Genomic DNA, 22865 nt, shown 5'->3' with positions numbered 1-22865 from the left:
TGTATAAAATAGGGAGAGGTGTTTGCCCTCTCTCACTATGTCATGAATAAATTAAAAATGCTTAAAAAAGTGTGTGGCAGGGGCTTCCCTGGTGGCGCACTGGTTAAGAATCCGCCTGCCAATGCAGGGGACACGGGTTCGAGCCCTGGTCTGGGAAGATCCCACATGCCGCGGAGCAACTAGGCCCGTGCGCCACAACTACTGAGCCTGTGCTCTAGAGCCCGCAAGCCACAACTACTGAAGCCCGCGTGCCTAGAGCCTGTGCTCTGCAACAAGAGAAGCCACTGCAATGAGAAGCCCGCGCACCGCAACGGAGAGTAGCCCCCGCTCGCCGCAACTAGAGAAAGCCCTCGCGCAGCAACGAAGACCCAACGCAGCCATAAATAAATAAATAAATAAATTTATAATAAAAAAAAGTGTGTGGTGCCACACAACTGTAACAGATTACCATTAACAATTTCCATACTATAATTTCTTACTTCACATGATGAATAACATGATAATATTACATTGCTTTTAACTACTACAATAAGCCAAATTCAGAAAGAATCTGTAATATTATTTTAAAAAGGCTTAATTAAAAGTGAACATTCTAGAGAATGATTCCAATGACATAATTGGTGTTCACATTGTCTAAATTTAATGTACTAGTTATTGTTTTAGAATTCAGTGATTATCTAAAGTTTGATAAAACTACATTTTGATTTAAAAACATTATCTCATATGCTATCAGCACAATGTTAACAATTTCATGTTCAGAAACCCCTTTGAAAGTCCCAAATTGGTACTCAATAATAATACATAGTTTGCCCCAAAACACCCCAATTTTCCTACTAGCAAATTGCATTTGTCGTAGGGTTTCCAGAGCGAACACATTTTATACTGCTGAATGTTATAATACCTGTTCCAATTTCCAGATGCTAGCTGTACCTTTGCGAGCTGTACTTTAACGTATTTAAACATTTCTTTTTTTGCACACTGATATGATTGATCTCAATATATACATACATATACCTATATATACACACACATATATAATGGTAGTGGTGTCATTAGCATTAGCAGAGATAAACATTATTTATAAGTTATTATAATACAGATTCACTTTATAATACTGGGTATCCAACCCCTGAACTGGGCACTTTACATAAAATATCTTATTGATCATAAAAAGAGTTGAAATTATCTTCTTTTTACCTAATAGAAAGCTAAAGTTCCTAGAGAGTAAATATTTTGCCTTAAATCAAATAGTAAGTACAGAGCCTTGGTCACATTCCAATGCCTTTGTTCCTTCTGCTTCATAATAATGCTTCTGTAAGCTTCCAGAATATTGTCTTGAGGACTCTCTGGTGATACTGGCCTACTAGGTGGAAAAAATAATCCAGAAGCACATGCTACTATTTTATTCTAGATCTAATGCTAACTTTAAAGTAGGCATTATGTAACTGACTATGTGAGTAGACCTAAGGTATACTTTGATTCACTTTGTTGGCAATAAGGAATAAGTCAGATTGCATTCTGAAACTAGCCTCAGATAAATATCTTGATAAAACTCTATGATCAGCTCATTTGTATTAACATTGCTGAAACGTTGGGACTCCAATGCTTTTTTTTTTTTTTAACATCTTTATTGGAGTATAATTGCTTTACAATGGTGTGTTAGTTTCTGCTTTATAACAAGTGAATCAGCTATACATATACATATATCCCCATATCTCCTCCCTCTTGCGTCTCCCTCCCACCCTCCCTATCTCACCCCTCTAGGTGGTCACAAAGCACGGAGCTGATCTCCCTGTGCTATGCAGCTGCTTTTTTGATGAGCAGCAAAAAACCATGTATATTTAGGTTGTAGCCACTTCAAGACTTTAGGATCACAAAGCTGAATTTAAAGTGCTGATAAGATTTGATGGATCTCTAGCCATTAGGAAATAGGATAAGCTATGAAAAAGTATAATATTTAGAAACAATAGTATTTCACTTTAAAATGAAATATAAACTTATTTTTACATATATGTGATATACAGTAAATATTTATATTTTAATAAAGGCATTCATTAGACTAGATATTTATAAGTCAACCTTACAGTGTCTTTAGCAGTGACAATTAACAAACTAATTGGAATTAACAAACTAAAGGAATTCAAGTGTACAGCTGACTACTTTAAATTACGGTAAAAGAGTTTACCATGCAGTTTGGTGTTTTATATCATCTTTTAAAAAGTGAGCATTTGCTTTGTGCCAGGCACTGTTGCAGGTACTTTACATTTATCACCTCATTTAATCTTCAGATAATGCAGTTATTTTCTTTCGCAGTGGAGGAAATAGAGACTTAGAGGTTAAGAAATTCATCTAAGGTTACAAAATTCTTAAGTAGCAGAGTCCATATTCAACTCTTACAGTCTGCCTGACTGTAAACTAAATTCTGAATCCCAATTCCATATCAACTCTTTCTAATCATAGTGCTTTAGTCAATACTGGAAAGAACCTTCGAGACAGCCACATCAAATCCAACCCAAGCCATTTATTTAGCAGTTATTTATATAATAACACAATTGACTTTATTTCATACTCAGAAATAACTACTTGCCATTTCAAATTTTTTAAAGAATATTAGTTATCCCCATTTCCTTTCTGCTTTAATGATTACAGTGAATATATGGAGATGGGAGAGTAGTTTACACATTCCCATCTTCAATAAAGTTGAATATCTTGTCATGTAATACTTTACCTGTAAGAATTTTAAAATTACTTTATTTACCTATACTTAATTTTGAAAACTACACACAGGAGAGGTATTGTAGATATACAACAGAATGCTGCTGAAATGATGCTTTTTTCATATTTTGCACTATAGTTGGCTCTCCTTATCTGCAGGTTCTGCATCCATGTTCTCTACCAACCATGGATCAAAGATAAATTAGAAAAAACATTTTTCAGGAAGTTCCTAAAAGCAAAACTTGAATTTGCCCCATGCTGGCAACTATTTACATAGCCTTCACATTGTATTAGGTATTACAAGTAATCAAGAGATGATTTAAAGTATACAGGAGGATGTGCATAGGTTATATGCAAATACTACACCATTTTACATAAGGGACTTGCGTCTGTGGATTTTGGTATCCATGGGGGTGCTGGAACCGATCCCTTGTGGATACTGAGAGACGACTGCAGTAATTTTTTAGTAACTCTGAAAGCAATCACAAGCAATGGAGGCAAACCTTATTCTATATAACTTGAATTTAATTTTTTACTAGTATTTTACATGATTTAGGACAACAGCTTTTCTTATTAAAATTTGAATATTTAAGGAATATCCTTCATTTACTGACACATTAATTCAAAAAGTTTGAAAGTTATTCATGATGTCAACTTATATTCAAAGTCTATCAGGATATTAAAAGTATTTATACAATTTACTGTTTGGTAATCAATTCTTAGAAAAACTTGGAAGTAGAAGACTTCGTTTTAAAATGAGGTGAATTTTAACTAATGAAAGAGGACAATTTTCTAAATAAGATGCATAACATTAATGTGAAATACAGTTATTTCAGAAATCAATAACTGTATTTATTGATTGTGAATATGAGTTTGGCTTATAATAAAGAAATTTTTATCACATATATTGGCGTATTTTTGTATATGAATGTATCAGTCAATTTCAATGAAAATAATGTACATATAGAGAGATACAGATGGATCCCCAAAACAATGCCTGTGTTTTAAAAATCAGTTCCAATGAATAAACATACCTGTTGTTTCATAATCTTTATCTGTTCTTTTTGCTTTCGCTTCTCCTCAGCAGCCATTATTGCTATGATGAAAAATCAAGGCACAGATATCATCAGAAAAGGAACAAAGAAGAGATGCCTCTTATGAATTACCCAATATTCACTCTTCAAGTTTATGCTACCATTTAAATCACCCACCTCGTTGTTTTTTAGCTTCTTTGGCAACCCGAGCCTGTTCCTGCTTTTGCAGTTTTCTCAAAAGCTTTATTTGTGCTGCTTGCCTGGCTATTTCTGAAAAATACAAAATTTCAAGGAATGTTATTAACAACTTTACATAACTGCTAACCTAAAACCAATTCCTGTGAAACTGGTATCATCATGAAGGACATAATTTTTAAGAAAATTGCCAAACATTAGATACCAAGTAGGAGAACCTCAGAAAATGTCATGTTCATTTCCCCTAGAAATTGCCAAACTATTTCATCCAATATGATCCTGTATACATAACAAAAATGATGCCTCTCTTAATCCTCATCACAAAGGCTAATGTAAGTATATTTTTTTTCACATTTCATGTAATCCTCACTTAGTATGAAGGTACCTGCTAATATGTAAAAAAAAGTGATTCAGCTTCAGTCTTAAAAATAACAAAATATATAAAAAAAAGAAAAAGAACCCAAAATAGAACAAAGCCCCCAAACTTAGCATTTCAATCCGCTATACAAATGGTAAAATTTTTGAATCCATTGATATTTTCATTTATGAAGGAAAGCGTCTAAATCTCCTAAATAAAGAGTACAGGGCTTCCCTGGTGGCGCAGTGGTTGAGAGTCTGCCTGCCAATGCAGGGGACACGGGTTCGAGTCCTGGTGTGGGAGGATCCCACATGCCGCGGAGCAGCTGGGCCCGTGAGCCACAATTACTGAGCCTGCGCATCTGGAGCCTGTGCTCTGCAACAAGAGAGGCCGCGATGGTGAGAGGCCCGCGCACCGTGATGAAGAGTGGCCCCTGCTTGCCGCAACTAGAGAAAGCCCTCGCATAGAAACAAAGACCCAACACAGCCATAAATAAATAAATAAATAAATAAACAATTAAAAAAAAAAAAAGAGTACAGAATGTCAATGAGTTTTAAGGACAACCTAGTTCTCATACTTTTTAAGGACAAATGTATGAAACTGGGATAGACTGACATAATTAATGGTCCCAAGTCTTCATTCCTTGACTATCCATGCCATTTGTAATGTGACTTTGCCGTCCCCTCTCATCAAGACATGCGTGGAATATATTTTCTTGTTCCTTGATTTTGAGTTCAGCCATGTAATCTTCTTTGGCCAATGGGAATGTAAACAGTGTGATGCAAGTAGAAGTCTGAAAGTATACCTGTACTCTTTCTACTCTTTTTACTCTTGTGCCTTGCCCTTTACTATGAGAACATGTTCGGGCTACGCTGCCGGAGGTTGGGACACATGGAGCCAGTTGACCTGACTAATGTGAAAAAGCCCAGCCAAGATCAGCAGAGATGCCTAACTGCCTAATTTGCCACCAGCTCATTCCATCCACACAAACAGTTAATGCTTAGAGTTGTACACCACTGAGGTTTTGTGGTTGGCCTTAATGTGGCAATAGGTAGCTGATACAGAAAAGCATGTAACGTCACACTTTCTTCTGCTGGCAAACTTGATCAAAATACTTCTAACTATAAAAGTGGTGTATCATAATATCATTCATAAAATCATTTTAGAAAATACCACTTTACATTAGACATTGTTTTCAACTTTGTAGCAGGTGAAGAATTTTAAGAAACTTATATTCACCGATAATGAATATGATTAGGTAATCACTTGATTACCTAATCAAGTGATTGATTCAGGTAATCATGTGATTCGGGTAATCACATGATTACCCGAATCACTTGAGCTCTACTCATAACTTCCACCATTTATTGAACTGTTGTATTAAACTTACATGATCTTGTTTAATTTTCATAACAACCTTATGAGATAGGTAACATTATGCCCAGCTTACAAATGAAATAAACTAAGGCTCACAGAAGTTAAAGAGCAGAGCCAAGATACACACCCAGGACTTTCTGACTTCACAGTCTATATGTTACTACTTCTAAAACCCTTAGAGAAATTTAAATGCCTTGAGATTTTAGAAAGAAACTTAACCCTATGTCCTGGTAACAGCTGAGGTGCAGTTGGTTACTATGGTTGATTTTGTATCATGAAGACTTAAAAACAAGGGAGGGGATATAAGAAGGTTTGATTTTATCTAGGAAACTTGAAGTGTTAATAAAAGATGAAATAGAAGCTGATACTAATGTATACCTCCAATCTTCCAATAATTTTCAGTATTAAGACGTTTTAAGCATCATCAAAAATTTCTGAGCCGCATAAAAAGGATTCTCCTGTTCACGAAATACTCTGAGAAATAAAAATGTATAAACTGGCCTGCAGAGTTAGCAAGCTCTGATAATAATACACCTGCAGGACACTGTTCTCATCTATGATAGATCCAGGTAAACATTTTTTTTTAACATATAAGAATTGAAGGCTTTCACTGAACTCTGATATAAAGACCTAAATCTGCCTTAAAATATAAAGGGTTGCTAAGTGGTTAAAAAAAAATTTCCTAGAAAAGGTGGCATAAGTATGATGTTTTGTTCCAAGCTAAACTGATGCTTTCTAATAGAAGTTTGGCTTATAATAAAGAAATTTTTATCACATATATTGGCGTATTTTTGTATATGAATGTATCAGTCAATTTCAAACTCCACACAAGTTCTCAGCAATTTTCATGTTTAAACTCCTGGAAAAGAAAAACATTAAAAAGCTCAACTCATATCTTTTCACTTTAGCAAGGAAGATACAATTTGGATTAATCACTTAAAATTTATATAGCTTAACTTTCATGTTACGAACAGTCGGAGAAAACATGAAAAAAAAATGTTAAAAGAAATTAGACACCATGGATGAAGAAGAATGAGTTAGAGACCAAGAAAATTCACTCAGGCTCTGAGGAATAAACTGCTCCCAATATCTTCTCATTTATTTGGTTTATGGTTGCTGAATATATTATTATTGTAATGAGCATTTGAAATATTAATTTGAAAACTATCTTTCATGGTTGAAGAATTTGTCTCTTTAAATTTCAAAGGTAAAAATTTATTTTGAAATAAAGTTTATTTTCACTTAGAATTAGGGATATTTTACATATACCACACTTCTTTGATTCTAAGATGCATTTTTACACACGTCTAAAATCAGAGTGTGTGTAAAAATTGGCAGCACTTTTCTTCCTTAGTGGAACATCTTAAAATAACGGGGCATTGCATAGTCTAGGGCATCTCAGATTCTACAATGTATGAAATGGACAAGTGTTACTCGGTATCTCAGAAAATCTGAGATATGAATGGTATTGGCCAATTAAGAAGCAGGTTTATTTAGAAAGGTTAAAAGTTTTTTTCATATTCAAACTTTGTCAGATTCTTATTTGTATTCCCTGAGAAATTAGAGACCTCTCATTTCACAACGCTTGAAAGTACATTCAAAGTTTGCATTTATTTTACTGTTCTGAATCTTTCTTCAAATTAAGTCCAGTTGTTCAGCCTAGTTGAGTCCTTGTACGATGATAATATATAACAGAAACTTATAGAATCCCCTTGAATAACCCCCTCAAACTGTTAATGTAGAAGCCTTTTAGAAATAAAAGGGGTGATAGTGATTCATTGTTATTTTCTTTTCTTCCCAAGAAAAAAAAATGCATATTATATCACATTTGCTTGTACATATTAATAATTATTATTTATCTACTGTTAAATATTTAACATTTATATACATGCAAGAAAGAACATATATACACAGTAAGGTCAAATGTAAAATAATTTGCAAAATGCAACATAATACAACAAGGGAAAAGCATGTAATGGAATACAAACCAATTTGAAATCTAGAGGGAGAAAAAACATTGAGTAAAAGTTGAATAATCAACTTCTATTTTGTAAAAATTTAGTTACTTTTGCAAATATAAAGTTGCCATTTTGGATACTAAGTATTAATGCTATTTGTATAAGATATGCAAAACATGCATGAAGAGCCCAGACTTTGGACATGAGTTAATTTCAAGCTTTCTTATTTTATGCAAACAATGCACATTCCCCACTATTATACATTCTTTAGAAGAGGCAGTGGTTTATTGACAATACTAATTTAAAAAACTCATCGTGTACAGCTGTATCTGTTAATATATTAACTTATTTTTAACCTTCACTAATAACTATACAAGGGAGATAAACGTCTTAATAGAAACCAAACAGAATAACTTTTAAAAATATTTTTAAAACATTTTAAAAACATACAAAGACAGAGAAAAACTTATACAACATTAAGTTACATACCAGGCAGTTAACTTACATGCCACTGGTGGAAGTATGAACTGGTGCAATCTTTTTGGAGATAATATGTGCCTGCTATTTACCAAAATTGAAAATGCACACACCCTTTGATTCAGAGATTCTATCTCTAGGATTTTATACTATAGATAGCCACATCTGTAGAAGGATGTGAAGATATGTGTAATATGTACTTACTGCGGTACTGTTTGTGATAGCAAATACCAGGAAATAGCTAGAACAGTCACCAAAAGGAGACTAATTTAATGAAGTATGGTAGAATCATACACAGTATCACTCACTATTCATCTATTAAAAGCATAAGGTTGATTTTTAAGTGCTGATACAGCAAGATGTTCAAGATAAATTAAGTGGAAAAAAAGGCAAGCTGAATAGTATGTACACTATAAGCCATTTATTTTAGAAATCAAAAAGGATATATATGTAATACAACATATTATATATACATATGTATATATATGAGTGAAGGCATGTGTGTGTAGGAGTTTATGTACAGTTTATGTATAGGAGTCTCTGATAGCCTAACAAAAAACTTTTAATAATGATTCCACTCATGAATATCTTTTACAGAAAGTTTTCTGTTCTATGAGCTTTTGTCATAGATAATTTGTTTCATAACAAAAACAAAGGAGCTACAAAGAAGTCAACATTATGATGTTGTTTACAATAAACAAATAAGTCAGGCTTTTCCCCCAGAGAAAACCTATGAGAAGTAAAATCCTGTTAGTCTTCTAAGTTAGTTCTTATTGTTGAACTTTTATTTTACATTGATATATATGTTTATATATATGCTTGTGAATATAAGACACCAACACATATCCTGATATATATTCAGATAGCCTTCACAAGAAGCCCTTCACAAGAAGAGTCTTCCCAGTTGTAACTAGTAACTCAAACTCAGGGAAGGACTGTTTTATTTTTGCCAGCTTTTTCTGTGTCAGACATAGCCTGGGAACTTAATGTTAACAATTTGTGCACACTTTTGAATCATAAATACATTTGAGGTTATTATGAGCACTTTGTGCTTGACCGTGATACTTTCTGATGGTCTTAAAATAAATATTTGTGAATTAAATCTATTACTTGGGCATTTTGAAAATATCTGTAATATGTGCATACTACAGAAGAACCCAAAGACTGGGGTTACTTACCAGTAATTGGAGTTCTCTGACTGAAAATTTACTCCACAGATCCACATATTTTGGAGTTATCCCCTTGTACCACCTCAAGGAATCGGGAGCTGTTAAAATGAGAATTTCCAGAAGGTTGGCACAACCTTAAGGCATGTGCCGAGTGCTGGTAGATGCCCTTTCAGTGCAAGCCTTAAAAGCTTATCACCCACCTTTGTAGTTCTCAACACACAGGGTCTGTTGTGTTTATGAATATGGCTCTTGAAAGGAGCTTACCTAATCAAAGAACTCCAGTTACCAGTGGGAATCCTTATTTTCTCATTTTTACTCTAACACAAATATCTACTTTTTAGAAATTGAGAGCAGTGTTAATCTTTCATCAGTCAAAAATATAAGAAATATTTACACTTTTTAATATGACTATTACAGTGTCAGATACGCTCTGTTTCTTACCTTGAGCTTGCAGTTTTCTTAGTAACTTGGCATCTGTGTTATCTAGAAATTCAGCACTGCCAACATTTGGAGGTCGACCCTTCCGACGTCTCATCCTGGATTCCTCTCTTGCTCGCTGTCTATCTGGATTTGGTGGTCTTCCTCTACGACATTCCATTGCCCTGATACGGGGAATGACATCCTCTTCTTTCAAAAGACACCACTGCATTCCCTTTTAATTAACATTTTATAGAAATAAATATTACAAACGAAATAAACACAAGTGATCAATATGTCAGAAGATTCTAGGCAAATTCACAGATATTTTGAAATTTATAAAGCTGGTACAAACTTTAGGAATTTTATTTTTTAAATTAAATTTATATTTATAATTATTCATGGACTTGGCATCTTTTTGATATTCTTAATGAATTCAACTTTAAACACACAAAGAGATTTATATCTGTATCTATAAACATATAAATAGATACATATTTTTAAATAACCATTTCTGAACTACAATGACCATAAAGTTGGCAGATAGTTGAAAATTAGTTGTGTGATGACACCTCTGTGGATTGTTCTCATGGGTTAACAGTTAAACCAAACATTAAACTACCCAAATAATAGATGAAAGTTCTCTTTATAGAAATAGTAGAGCTAATAAATCAAGAAGGAATGTAAGAGTTAGAATACCAGCATCTTGCAATACCTGATGAATTAATGAGTCTAAGCACTGAACCTGAATGGTTGCCAATCACCAAAAAGAGAGACAACCAGACAGACATTAGCCTCCTGATGGAGGTTCACTCGATCACCTATAAATTAGTCTTGTCCCCTACAAAAGGAAATCAAATCTAGATTAGACCTAATTACTATAACTTCACAGGAAAAATTGGGTGAGAAGTGTATGGTTAACTACACAGCAAAATCCAGTCGAGGAAATACTACAAATTTCTTCAACAGCTTCTTCAACAAATAAATTTCAAGAGGTAAAAAAAACTGTGGGACGATTAAAGGAGCCTTAAAAGATGTACCAAACAATCCCAATGTGTGGAGCTTACCTAGATATTGATTCAAACAGACGAACTGTTCAGAAACTTTTGACAGTTAAGGGAAATTGAAAATTTGAACAATGACTATTATTTGATGCTATCAAGGAATTATTACTTTAAAGTGTGATAATGGTACCATGGTACTCTTGTAGACAACGAGAGTCCTTATCTTTTAGAGGTATGAATGGAAACATTTATAGAGGAAATAACATGTATATTATTTGCTTCAACAAATTATGGAAGAGGAGAAGTGGATGGGGGTATATGTAAAATAATATTGGCCACATGATAATTTCTACAGCCGATGATGAATATATGGTGTATATTTGAGATTCCCCATTATAAGTCTCCAGATGGAAACACATTCACCAGCATAATGCTAGTGTATTATAGGAATAATCCTGTTCAGTGTATAGATACCATCAGCGTCTGGTTTTCATTATCCTTCATATGTCATTCAAAACAAATATATTATTGTTTGTGATGAGCTGCTTTTCTCTTAAAAAATACGTTATTATATTACCTTACTTAGAGTCCAAATCAACATGTTCAAATACAGGAAAGGCATCCTTTTAAAATAATCCTTCTAAAATAATTGTTTTCTTATTTCTTATTTCTTTTTTTAAAGAGATACTTCCTTTAGTGTGACATTTAAGAAAATGTTTTAAACATGCTTTTTTTCTTAAAAGAATCTCAAACTAGGAATTTAACTTGAACCACTATGGGCAATTCTGCAACCAAAAATAATCAAAAGTTCTTGAGTTATACTTTATGCCATGATACCTAACTTGGGGCAAGGAGACTATGAATATCTCATTCAATGGGTACTAAAAATACAAATACCACTCCTGCTACCACTGTGGATGATGGTTACATCCCACATTCCAAGCACTCTGCTTAGTTCCAGGCATTTTGATGACATTATATACTTTAATCTTCACAACAGTACTATCTAATATGGTGCATTTTACTGTACCTACTTTACAACGGAGAGAATTCAGGCCCAGTTGAATAATTTCCTAAGGTACAGAGGCAATAAGGAACAGAACTATGATTTGAACCCAACTGTCTCACTATAAAACCTGTGCTCTTAACCACTACATGTACTTAATTGATGTTACAAAGATGTTCTTATACTTGATAAATGACTGATCACAATATTCAGCCATGAAAGCACAGCCAAGATTATGGCAAGGCAGGATTGTGGCAGAAAAAAAATTCATGCACATAATCCATATCTATATGTTTAAAATAATATCTATACTAATTCTTTTCAGTAATTGCCAGGTTAAAAATAATTTTACAAATTAATTCTGAGGAAAGCAACAATTTTTTTTGCTGAGATTTCAATGAAGTCAACAGAAACAGTAGTTGTACCAACTGCAGTTTCATGCCATAAACCACTAAGAAGGAAGCCATCAAAACATTTTTATGTTCACCAGTATGGGAAGGTTTTGATTAGTTCAGGTTTTCATTTTTCTATTATGCTCTTAGGCACCAAGGCAGCATGCATCACATAAATTGAAAAATATAAAAGTGACATTCGTGACACTTGAAGTAGAAGAGAAAGACTAATAAAGGAGTCTGTAAAGGAATCTGCATTCAGTTTTTAAGGTAACTTATTAATAATAAAATCAACTTTTAGCCAAGATTTAAAGGGTTTGATCAATTTATTTTTTTATTCAGTTATAATTTTACACTGTTACGTTTTATTCAGCTAGGAAAATATACCTGGGTCAAAAAAGGAATAGAATATGTTGGTGCCCCAAACTGGTAACATTATAGTGACATTATCATATACATTTTTGCCCTTGGCATTTATAAAGTAAATGCTTTCTAAGGGAGTTGCATATATTGGACTACATATAATGTCTTTTGACTCCTGGATTTTAGAAAATGAGAAATGGATTGTTAGGAATCTGAAGCTTATATTACAGCTTTAATTCACTGAGTAGCCAAAATAACCGTGGGTAAGGGGAAAAAAAGAAGCATTTTTCTTAATAAACTTTTCCTTAGGAAAGGCAAATACAATTTACATCACTTGATTCATATGCTATAAATTTTCTGAAATTATTCATCAAAAGAGTTAATTTATTACTTTTTTTCTTAATTTCTAAAACTAAGATAGTAAATGGTTCCTGAAAATAATCTTTCTTGACTAAGATTTAAAAGATATGGATAAAAAGAACATAGATAGTCAACATGACGGAGATGATGGCAGATTAAGTCTCTTATACCATTATAATTCCACTTTCAAGAGTTACTAATTTAAAGCCTTAGCAATAACATACTTCTGTAAATACTACAAAGAGAAGGAAAAAAGGGTTTATGTTTTATTTCAGAAGACTGAACAAAATAATTAAGGTTAAGTGAATGAGATAACTACATTATATACTATACACTGTAATGCATTATAAAAGACTACACTGTAAGACTATAATGTATAATAAAAACAGTTTCCAACTACTTGAACATTTGTTGAAGCACCTACTCTGTATCGGCATAACATTTTCTAAAGGTAAACTAGAGAGAGTTCTCTCCCCCAAATGACCAACCATTTTTAACTAGGACCTGAGGCTCCCGCTATTTTAATGCAGGTGATTCAAAGACCACACCCTCAGCAGTAATGAATTTGAAAAAGTTTAGAGGTTGGGACAGAAAGTTGTCTCAATTGTCCACTTAAAAAATAATGATGGTCTAGATTAGGACCTGAGAATCAGAGTGGAAAGGAAAGTGAATACTTTAGCTTTTTTTTGGAGAGAGAACTTCCTGGATGTGAAGGAGAGAAGTCTGAATGGAGACCAGAAAGGTCTGGAGAAATACTTGAGAAAATTGGCAAATAAATTTATTGCTTTCAGGTATTTTATACTTTAAAGACAAAATAGAGCTTTAAAGAAAACATTTGAAATGAATTAGTTTTAAAATGTTTTCTGTATTCAGAAATTCAAAAAAGATGCTAAGAAATTTAACTTAAATAGGATTTTCTATTTCAACATTTCTATTATTCTTCATAAATGATACTCTGAACATCTCATGAGCAACTGCTTTGTTTTCACCTTATGTTATGGACACTGAATTGTCTAGTTAAGGAGATATTTGACAGTCCTAACTCTTACATTTCACTGGTAACTAAAGTCAATTTGTGGCTTACCAGAAACATGTTTAGGTCTTAATGGGATGTGTTATCAAGTCTCATTCCTGCTTCACTTTTATACTCTAGCTTATCTTTATTTTTCTTTTGTTGCTCCCATTTCGCTTGATTTTGTATACTTGAAGGTTTATTTATTTTGGGGGGAAAGCAGTATATAAGTAAAGTAAAGCAGTCCACCAAAAACCAATTCACTGAATGATCTATTTACCAAGTTACTGTGGTTTTTTATCTTTTGTTTTTTAAGTTTTAGTTATCACCAAGACTTTGCTGCAGCAATTTCACCAGGGATATGCAGTCCTGGGCCACTAAGTGTCAATTCCTTCATTAATATGTGAGATGCCTACTACTTCTAGAATGCTCAATGTTATATAAGCGAATGGATGATCTTTACTCATATTTTTCTGGATCAGGACCTGTATCTATCCCAGTCTTTGTCTCTGATAGAAAAATAGCTGTGATGAATGTTTTAAATCTGGATTAGGGCATTGGTCTGACAATTTTAGGTCTGTTGGTCATTCAGTGAAGGATCATTTACCGAATTGATTTCTGGCTAAATAATTTTCAGTAAATTTAACCACGGTTCAAGTAAACAAAGATAATTTTTTTCTACTACTTTTCTCTTTTAAGTATAATTTCAGAATCCTTTACTTCCTGATAATTAGTTTATTAAAAAACTTTAGAATGTCACACCTAAAAGGGAACTGATCTTAAAGACCTCCTATAATATATATACTTCACATTACAGATGAGGAAATTAAGGCCTAGAAAAGTAGGATTCCGTTTTTCAAAGTAACATAGGATGCTGAATTACCCTGCTAGGAGTCTAAGAAAAATCTTAGGGCACAAGCAAAGCACAAGGACATCAGATATTTTTCACAGAAGTTGACATTTCATATTTTAAGAAAAACATTAAAGTTATTTTCATGAGAAAAATCAGAATTTTGTTGGATTTCCTTACACCTAATTCACAGTTTAGTATTATATCTATTTTTAGCTACTTTATGGTGCCAGAGGTAGGTAGTGAGAGCTTTATATACCATAAACTTTACAGCATTAGGGATTCTTAATCTTAATAATAAACTATATTAATATCATATATTGAATAGCACTTTAAAGATGTGAAAGAGTAAGAATAGTTATCTATGCTGGGAGATGGTTGTCACCTATTAAAAACAGTTGAGGAAGATGTGGTTTCATACAATTGTTTCCACAATGCTGAAGATGTGGTTTGATACAATTGTTTCCACAATGCTGAAGATGTGGTTTGATACAATTGTTTCCACAATGCTGAAGATGTGGTTTGATACAATTGTTTCCACAATGCTGAAGATGTGGTTTGATACAATTGTTTCACAATGCTGACTATGCTTTCCAGTTACAGTAGGTTACCCTCAAAGAGTTAGGACTGTCAAATATCTCCTTAGCTCTACTCTTGGATTCTTACAGTTGGCTTCCTAGTATAGGCCTTTGCCTAGCTATCAAAAATCCTACCTGGTAGATTAGTGACATAAATTTCCAGAGTTTTGGACTTCTGGTACTGATCTTTCATGCTCTCAGGGTCCACATACGCCCATAGCTGTGTTGCATTAGGTATGACAGTTAACAGTAGAGTTGAATTAGAACCCTGGTTGTTGACTCCCAATCTTTTGTTCTTTACTTATTTGAAATAATTACCAGCATTACAGTCTTGCCACAGACTGCGTGTTGACTGCTTTATTGTGAAGTCTCCCCTTATTCCTTATTAACAAAACCCTGATTTTAGCTGAAAAGCATTGTGCTTAGTGTTTTATCTTCCCCAGACAACAAGCTTCTCTAAACCAGTGATCATAACTTCTATTTCTTTTGCACTCTGCAGTTTCTCCATGAACATTAGTTTTTCCTCAAAGTCAGGCTTTCAAGTTCATTTCTGTAGTGAAATGTGTTCACAATTTCCTTTATGGAAAATGTCTTTAGGAAAATTTATTTGGGAAAAAATGGCTGGAACATTAAGTATTTGCCACAAATATCAACTGATAAAATGACTAAGAAAAAAAGGCTCTTTTCAGTAAGAACGATAGATATTTTTCTTTTCTCGTGGCATTATGCCATTAAAAAAATATCTTAAAAAATACATCTCAAATAGAGGAAGCAGCATTTTTTTCCTAAGTCACTTTTAATTGTTCCTTCTTTGCATCTTTCCTTTTCTTTGCTTTTTTGGCCTGAATGCAGCAGACATTCATTGACCTTTGCTTGTAAACTTCCTGGTTGAAAAAAATAAACTTAATTGTTATATTTATGCTTAAACGTTTTGTTCTCTACCACTACCATTCACAAAAATAAATCCTTTCCAAATTAGATTATCATATATTTCAAAATAATCTTTGCCATTAACAATTCATTTTGAAACCTTCATATATCGCTAACAAAAATGTGAATACTTTTTACCTTTTTACCTAAGTATCATATTTAGGAAAATAAAAATAACCTTATTTTATATTTACCAAAGTCTGCCTAGCTCAATCTTACTTTCTATTATTCTGACACTCAAAAACAAAATAAAATGAAAACAATGATAAACATTAGGTTCAACTAGTTCTTTATAATGTGATGGAGAAGTCTGTAAGAAATATATTTACCTTATAGCCTTTTCAAAGGGGTTTCACTGGCTAAAATAGTTAAAAGAATTTCAGTAAGAAGGTAGCCAGCCAGTATATCACGTGATTATAAAGAGTGTTATGGTTCATTTTGTTCCATGAAATCTATCATCCTTAAAATCATGATTTTTATAGAAGCCAGTAGGAAGTGTTTGGTATCTAAGGATCAGTAGATACTAACGAGTAGATGATTTTGCAAATCTCTTACCACATTTGTAGATTGAAATAAATAAAATTGATAATGGATAGATTAAAGGCTCCCCCCCACCCCAATTTCTTGTGTCAACCCTATCTTATTTAATTAAGGACTTCTCTTTTTAATTTTTTTAAAGTTAATCATTAGATTTTTGTCCTTCAGTTAATGATGAATTTACTACATTTCAATAAATATGAACTCTCATACCTCTCATCTTATTGTACTACACACAAAAGTAGTCAATACTTTCAACAAATGTTTGCTGCTAATAAATATATATATAATCACTGTCTTAAGCTCAGAAATACCTTGAGTCAAAAATGATTAACATATAAAATAACCACGGTTCTCTACTGCAGATATTATCTTCTAACAGAAATTACCATTTCCTAAATTTCATCTGTAAAATATAGAGCTTTGGAATACCATTGCTGCAATTTTTTGAAATACCTTGAATGAAATTAGAACTTACAGAACTACTATTGGTTGTTTTTTTGTTTTGTTTTGTTTTGTTTGGTAAGTTTTAAGAGAAAAAAGAAAAATATGATGGAGAAAATTATATTTTCCAATGCAAATGTTTTATTAGGAGAGTGATTAAGAATACTAATGAATTTACAAATACAGCATTTCATTTGCTATCAAACACCAAAAATAAATATATGAAACTTGGAAAACTGTAGCAGTAACACTTAAAATCATTATGTAAAATCTCCATGCATTTGGAAAACTGAATGCTTAGCTTTATTGGATTACAAGGGGTAGATGCAATTATTTTTTAAATAGGAAATTGTTTTTCACACTATATATGTAATACAAGCACATTTTAGAAATTATGAAACATGCAAGAACATAGGAAAAAAAAGATCCACTGTACCACCAATCATTACATCCATTATTAAAATTTTGGTACATTTCCTTTCAGTCTTTCAATATGCATAGTTTTGTTTTTCAATATATGTACAGCCATCATACCATTTATACAATTTGTATAGAGGCAGACCTATTGTAAACATATACAGATCATCACTGCTTGGTAACGGTGTCTTTATCCCAAATTATATTTTATATCTTCTACAAAATTTAAGCCAATCAAAGTTATTACACATGACAGTTACTCTACCAAAAATATGTAATCTTTGTTCATTTTCATAGAAAATTGTAAGTATATACATTTCTAATTAACTATATGCTTATACATATTGATCATACAATAAAAAAGTATATGGTTCTTCAACTACATGCATCTCTAATTAATTAACTAAACATTGTTTTGATTACTCACCTTTAATTGTTGTTCTCTAAAAGTATCCTGAAATGAATTCAACTTACTATTATTTTTTAACCGAGAGAAATACTCTCAAAATTGCTAATATTTTCCCTTAGTAGTCTGCTGAAATGTTGGCAGCTTAACACATTCTGGACTTAGTAATTCATCATATTTCCTTGATTGGAATTGATCTCTCAACAAGACAATATGCTTTGGAAAACACTGATTATGTTTAATAAAAAGTGAATGGATGTCAAAGAACATTCTGTTCTGCCTAATAAGGCTTTATAGACTAAGTCTAATTATCACTGATAAAAAACTAAAAGTCCTTTATGTATTGGACAGCAATTAGCTTTCCTCTCAGAATAAAATTCGATTGAACTTAAAAACATAAAGATATCTTTGGCATATTTAAATGAAACAAGTAAGGTTATGATAACATGAATCAAAAGATTTAAAAAATGAGAATTTTTAAATAAAGTTATTATTGCCTTCTGTTTTGTGACTTAAAAACTGATCTAGTATATATGGAGTGTGTAAAATAACACTGTGGTTCACTAAAATTCCGAGAATCTGTTTGGTGACAAATTTAGTCCAAGTTAGACACATTTTTAAGTTTAAAAAAGAAAAATCCTAGAATATATTTCCATAAATAAGTTAAACCTGAGATGAATATATTTTGGCATTTTAGAATTACTAGTAAAGAAACAAGTGGATGTGGACATAAAAAGTCATGGACAACAATGGAAAATAGGTTACACAATGAATGCAAAAGAACACTTGTTAGAAATTTTGAGTTCAATTACGTCTCCGCCTGGTTGAGGTTGTGTAATCTTGGAAAACTCCCTTCATCTTTGAGCTCTCAAAATGAACTTCTTGCAGAATTAAGAAGGCCTTTTCTACTTCTATAACTATAAAATTAAAGGGTAAGATAGTATGGAAAAGCCTGCCTATTCACAACAGAAAATATTAATTGCCAGAAAAAATCTTTCTGTGCATTATAATGCGCCAAAAGAGAGAAAGGTTCAATCAAGAAAGAAAATAACTTCAGTTGGTTGAGCATTTTAACCTTTTGAAACATTTTCATGCGTATGATCTCATTTTAACCTCACCAAAATCCTATGAGGCAGAAGTAAAATTATGATTGTCTCTATTCTGTAGATAAAGAAACTGAAGAAAAAGTGGGCATTATTTTGTTGTTTGAAATCACAAAACTATTTCATGGGTTAACAAGAATCTAGGTCTCCTTAGTCCATAGCTATGACCTCTTTCAATGGAGCTAATAACTTAAAGGGAATAATAAGCATTATGTAGCTGAATCTAAGTAAGGAACAAAGGCAAACCATTAAAGGAAACATATAGGAAACAAGGTTTCAGTGGTAAGTTCTTTGCGCTGATTGGTGAGGTTGTGTACTTAATCCTCAAGCTCAAAGGGAGCTGTGGTCATAATTTCAGAAATGTGTATAATTATTTAAAAATTCAATTTCTGCAAAAGGCAGAAATTTCACTCATTTAATATTATGGAATTCCCCCTACCCCCATCAAAAATTATCAAACTTGTAACAATGAATCATGTAGTATGGCATAATCAAATGGACAAGATCCTTCCAAAAACGAAGGCATATTTATCCTCTCTTGGACTGACTTATAACAACATGTTTTTTCCTGTTCAAATTAATTTTCAAAAAACTGTTTACCTTTCAGGGAACTAAGGTTTTTCTATATTTCTCATGAACATACAGATACTTTTATACCTGTATAAACTATAAAATTAATGACAGAACTAACAAACAGGAAAAAGTTTACTTAAGAAATTTGAAAAAAATGTCAAAGCTCCTTGTTACTGAAATATAGTAAATTGAGGTCTTGTGAGTGTTTACCACAAAGTTATATGTATAGCTATACGAATTAACTAACAAAAGGCAATGCTCTAGAGTGTAGTGAAATTTACTTCATTTAAGTTATGTTACTACTTTTTGGTTCAAAGACTGTACTTTTTAAAAAGTGGATACCTGTGGTCCATCTCTGGCTTCATAGAAGTCACCCACTCTTATTTTTGCACTGAAGCTGAAATTGTCCCTTGAGATATCCATTATTCCATTTCTGCTGAGATACTGAAAAAATCACATATTTTTCCACTTCAGGTTTTAATAATTACAACCCAGCTCTGATGTATAGCTATCTTCAGGACACTACTGTTTTGCATAGTCTATCAAGGGGCTATGGATTTACAGGAGATCAATTTAGGTTAAGCACATTCATTAGTCCCATACAAGAGAATATTTTGTATCAAGGAACTTTATCTGAGAAAGGAGTGTACTTTTTTTTCCATAAGCATGCTTAATAGGCACCAAATGTGTGTTATTTGGTGAAAAGTATGTACCTTTATTACTTCAGGGTACTGCCTAAGTTTCTTTCCACATGGAGCATAATATGCTACTTCTCCTTGAAGGCGCCCTCCAAAGTTTCTTATTCTTGTCTCTCTCTGCCAGCTACACATAATAGAAATGAGGGTTATCACATACTTAATTTTAAGAAAGCTTTTAAAAATAAAAATTAAAAAAAGTTTAAGAACACATGCTCTTTAGAAAACATGAAAAATACAAAGAAAACAAATATAAACAGCCAGTCATGCAATTCAGATACATTTACTATTAAAATAATTTAGATATTTTTGCTAAGTAATTCAACTAAAAATTAATCAAAGACTCAATTTACAAATATTAAACTCCATTAAATTTTTTAAGAGATCATACTGGCATTATGTTGGGTATTCGGACATGTTCAGTAACATGTGTCAATGTGTACTGATTTTTCACACCTGAAAAGCTTTAAATGAGAAGAGCACAGTAAACCTGGCTCTCTGCTCTTTGGGGATCATGAAAATTCTCAGTTCCTATTCAAGCATTTTAGCCAAACTCTGCTCAAGTCCCTCAGTTTCGCCCACAGTGGCTTTCACCTTCCTTTAAATCTATCTTCACAAAAACCTCTGACACTCTTAACTGTGTCTCTGCTCTTTGCCAAATGATTTGCTCTTGTGACTTTTTCAGTCATATTCCCACCTGGATGCATATGTTCCCATCTGTCATACCTAAACCCAGAAGTTAGTCTTAATTTTTTTCTGGTATATCAACTTCAGATATACCAGCTTTGCTCCTCTGCTCTAACAAATACTATGTAGTATATTCACTTCTCTTATTAATAGTAGAGAATGAGAAATCAAACATGCTTAAATATGTGGGGGAAAGTATAAAGATATATCTTATTTTGCATACCCATATTCCAAAGGAATACGCAGTTCACGTTCATCTGTTACTCTTCTTCTTTTGGAAGTGCCTTCAAGAAAATTCAACCAGTTAACATAAAAGATTAGTTTACATACATGAAAAATTTTTGATAGTTTCGAAACTTTTCTTTGAATAATAATATATCTTAATGACTTGAATTATTTAGTGTATTTCTGCAACTTGTGCATTATTTTTAGATTCTTTTCAACAAAACACATTGCATATAAAGTAAAGGGTGTTTTTCTTTTTTTTTTGGTCTGCATGACAGAATAACTAGTATTTCTCTCTAATGAAAAGACAATGCAAGGTAAAAATATACAGCTTTCCCCTCATTTTGTTATTAATGAAATGGCTAAAGAAGTAGGAGGAAAATAGCAGAGGTTTCAGAAAACTATGTACAGTTGATTTCCTTGAAAATATGAGTTTTCAGATGCTGAAAAATTTCAACATCTGGATCATACATTTTAAAATAATATAACTTCTATAGCCATATGAATCTATAGTCAAAAACACTTTTAATTAATCTAGAGTACAAAGAATAGGATTATGATTATACGGAAAAATTTTCATAGATAATGATCAAGCTTCACCAATACAAATGCACACATCTTATATTAGTAGGATATCATATTGCTTTGTGGCAAATGAAAACAAAACTAGAAAATGTCAAAAAACAGTGAAATATGTAAAACAATACAATATTTTACTATACACATCTATATTTTCTTAGCTATTGAATGAGAATAGAGATTAATTTGGGAGTATTAATGTAAACCTTTTAATGAAGACCTCTGAAAGTTTATAAAAGGTCAAATAGAAAAAAAAGATATGGCATGTTAAGGGAATAATAATGCTAACTCACTAATACAAATGACATTGGCTATGTGTTGGGCAGATATGCAATTGTACCTTAAGTAACCAAGTGAGCTCATTTTTATAAATTACAAAAAAAGTCCACTGTCAAACTCTAAATTCTAGAAGCATAAACTGAATACAAAAACAGGAAAGTATGCAAATTCAAAAGCTGCCATCAATCAGGTTCTTAAATTGGAAGCACAGAGAATAAAAATGGTAATGAGTCATATCCTTTGAAAATACACGCTGACCTTTCTTAGCCAACCTAAAATCTAGCCCTTGATTCCAATGAGATCATCCCCAGAACACTGTATAAATAAGAATTCTTGTTATGGTTTGACTTCTACTTCACAATAATAAAAATAAAGTGTAGGTACCAGAGTGTGGACTTGAAGTAAGTGTGGAAGAAGGTGTGCCAAGGAAAGCAGGTGACTGGGATTCAGAACATAAGGCAGCAGGAGCAGAGCTTGGGGCTTTTGCTATGTGGAGGTTACGAGGTGTTGAGTGAGCTGTGAGACTGATGGAAGGGCTTTTGACAGAGGAAGTTGTTTTATTCAGTTTCATTGAAGTTTTCTCTCCTTCAGTATCACTATCTGATTCATCTTGGTCTTTATCATCATCATCATCCTCTTCTGATCCTTCTGTATCTGATTCTGAATTACTATCTGATTCTGGGAAGTAAAAGAAGCATTTGTATATTATAACTAGATAATCACCA

General features: G+C 32.6%; 1 protein-coding gene across 16 annotated transcripts in view; it reads right to left on the bottom strand.

Annotated features, from left to right (window-relative positions):
- Nucleotides 1–22865, bottom strand: part of BAZ2B (bromodomain adjacent to zinc finger domain 2B) — a 297378-nt gene that overhangs the window by 73684 nt on the left and 200829 nt on the right. For 12 of the 16 annotated variants that reach the window (XM_082395173.1, XM_082395167.1, XM_082395166.1 and 9 more), the window contains 7 exons: nucleotides 22525–22818; nucleotides 21281–21341; nucleotides 20389–20497; nucleotides 20018–20119; nucleotides 9725–9935; nucleotides 3927–4019; nucleotides 3750–3811 (listed from right to left, as the gene is read on the bottom strand). In XM_082395173.1, the coding sequence (XP_082251299.1) occupies nucleotides 3750–3811; nucleotides 3927–4019; nucleotides 9725–9935; nucleotides 20018–20119; nucleotides 20389–20497; nucleotides 21281–21341; nucleotides 22525–22818 (932 nt within the window). The remainder of the gene's footprint in view (nucleotides 1–3749; nucleotides 3812–3926; nucleotides 4020–9724; nucleotides 9936–20017; nucleotides 20120–20388; nucleotides 20498–21280; nucleotides 21342–22524; nucleotides 22819–22865) is intronic. The other 4 variants (XM_082395178.1, XM_082395170.1, XM_082395171.1 and 1 more) reach the window with 2 other exon arrangements.

Source organism: Balaenoptera borealis (genome assembly GCF_965194805.1).
Source record: "Balaenoptera borealis genome assembly, chromosome: 6".
Taxonomy (NCBI): Eukaryota; Metazoa; Chordata; class Mammalia; order Artiodactyla; family Balaenopteridae; genus Balaenoptera; species Balaenoptera borealis.
This window is presented reverse-complemented; position numbering and strand designations above follow the sequence as displayed.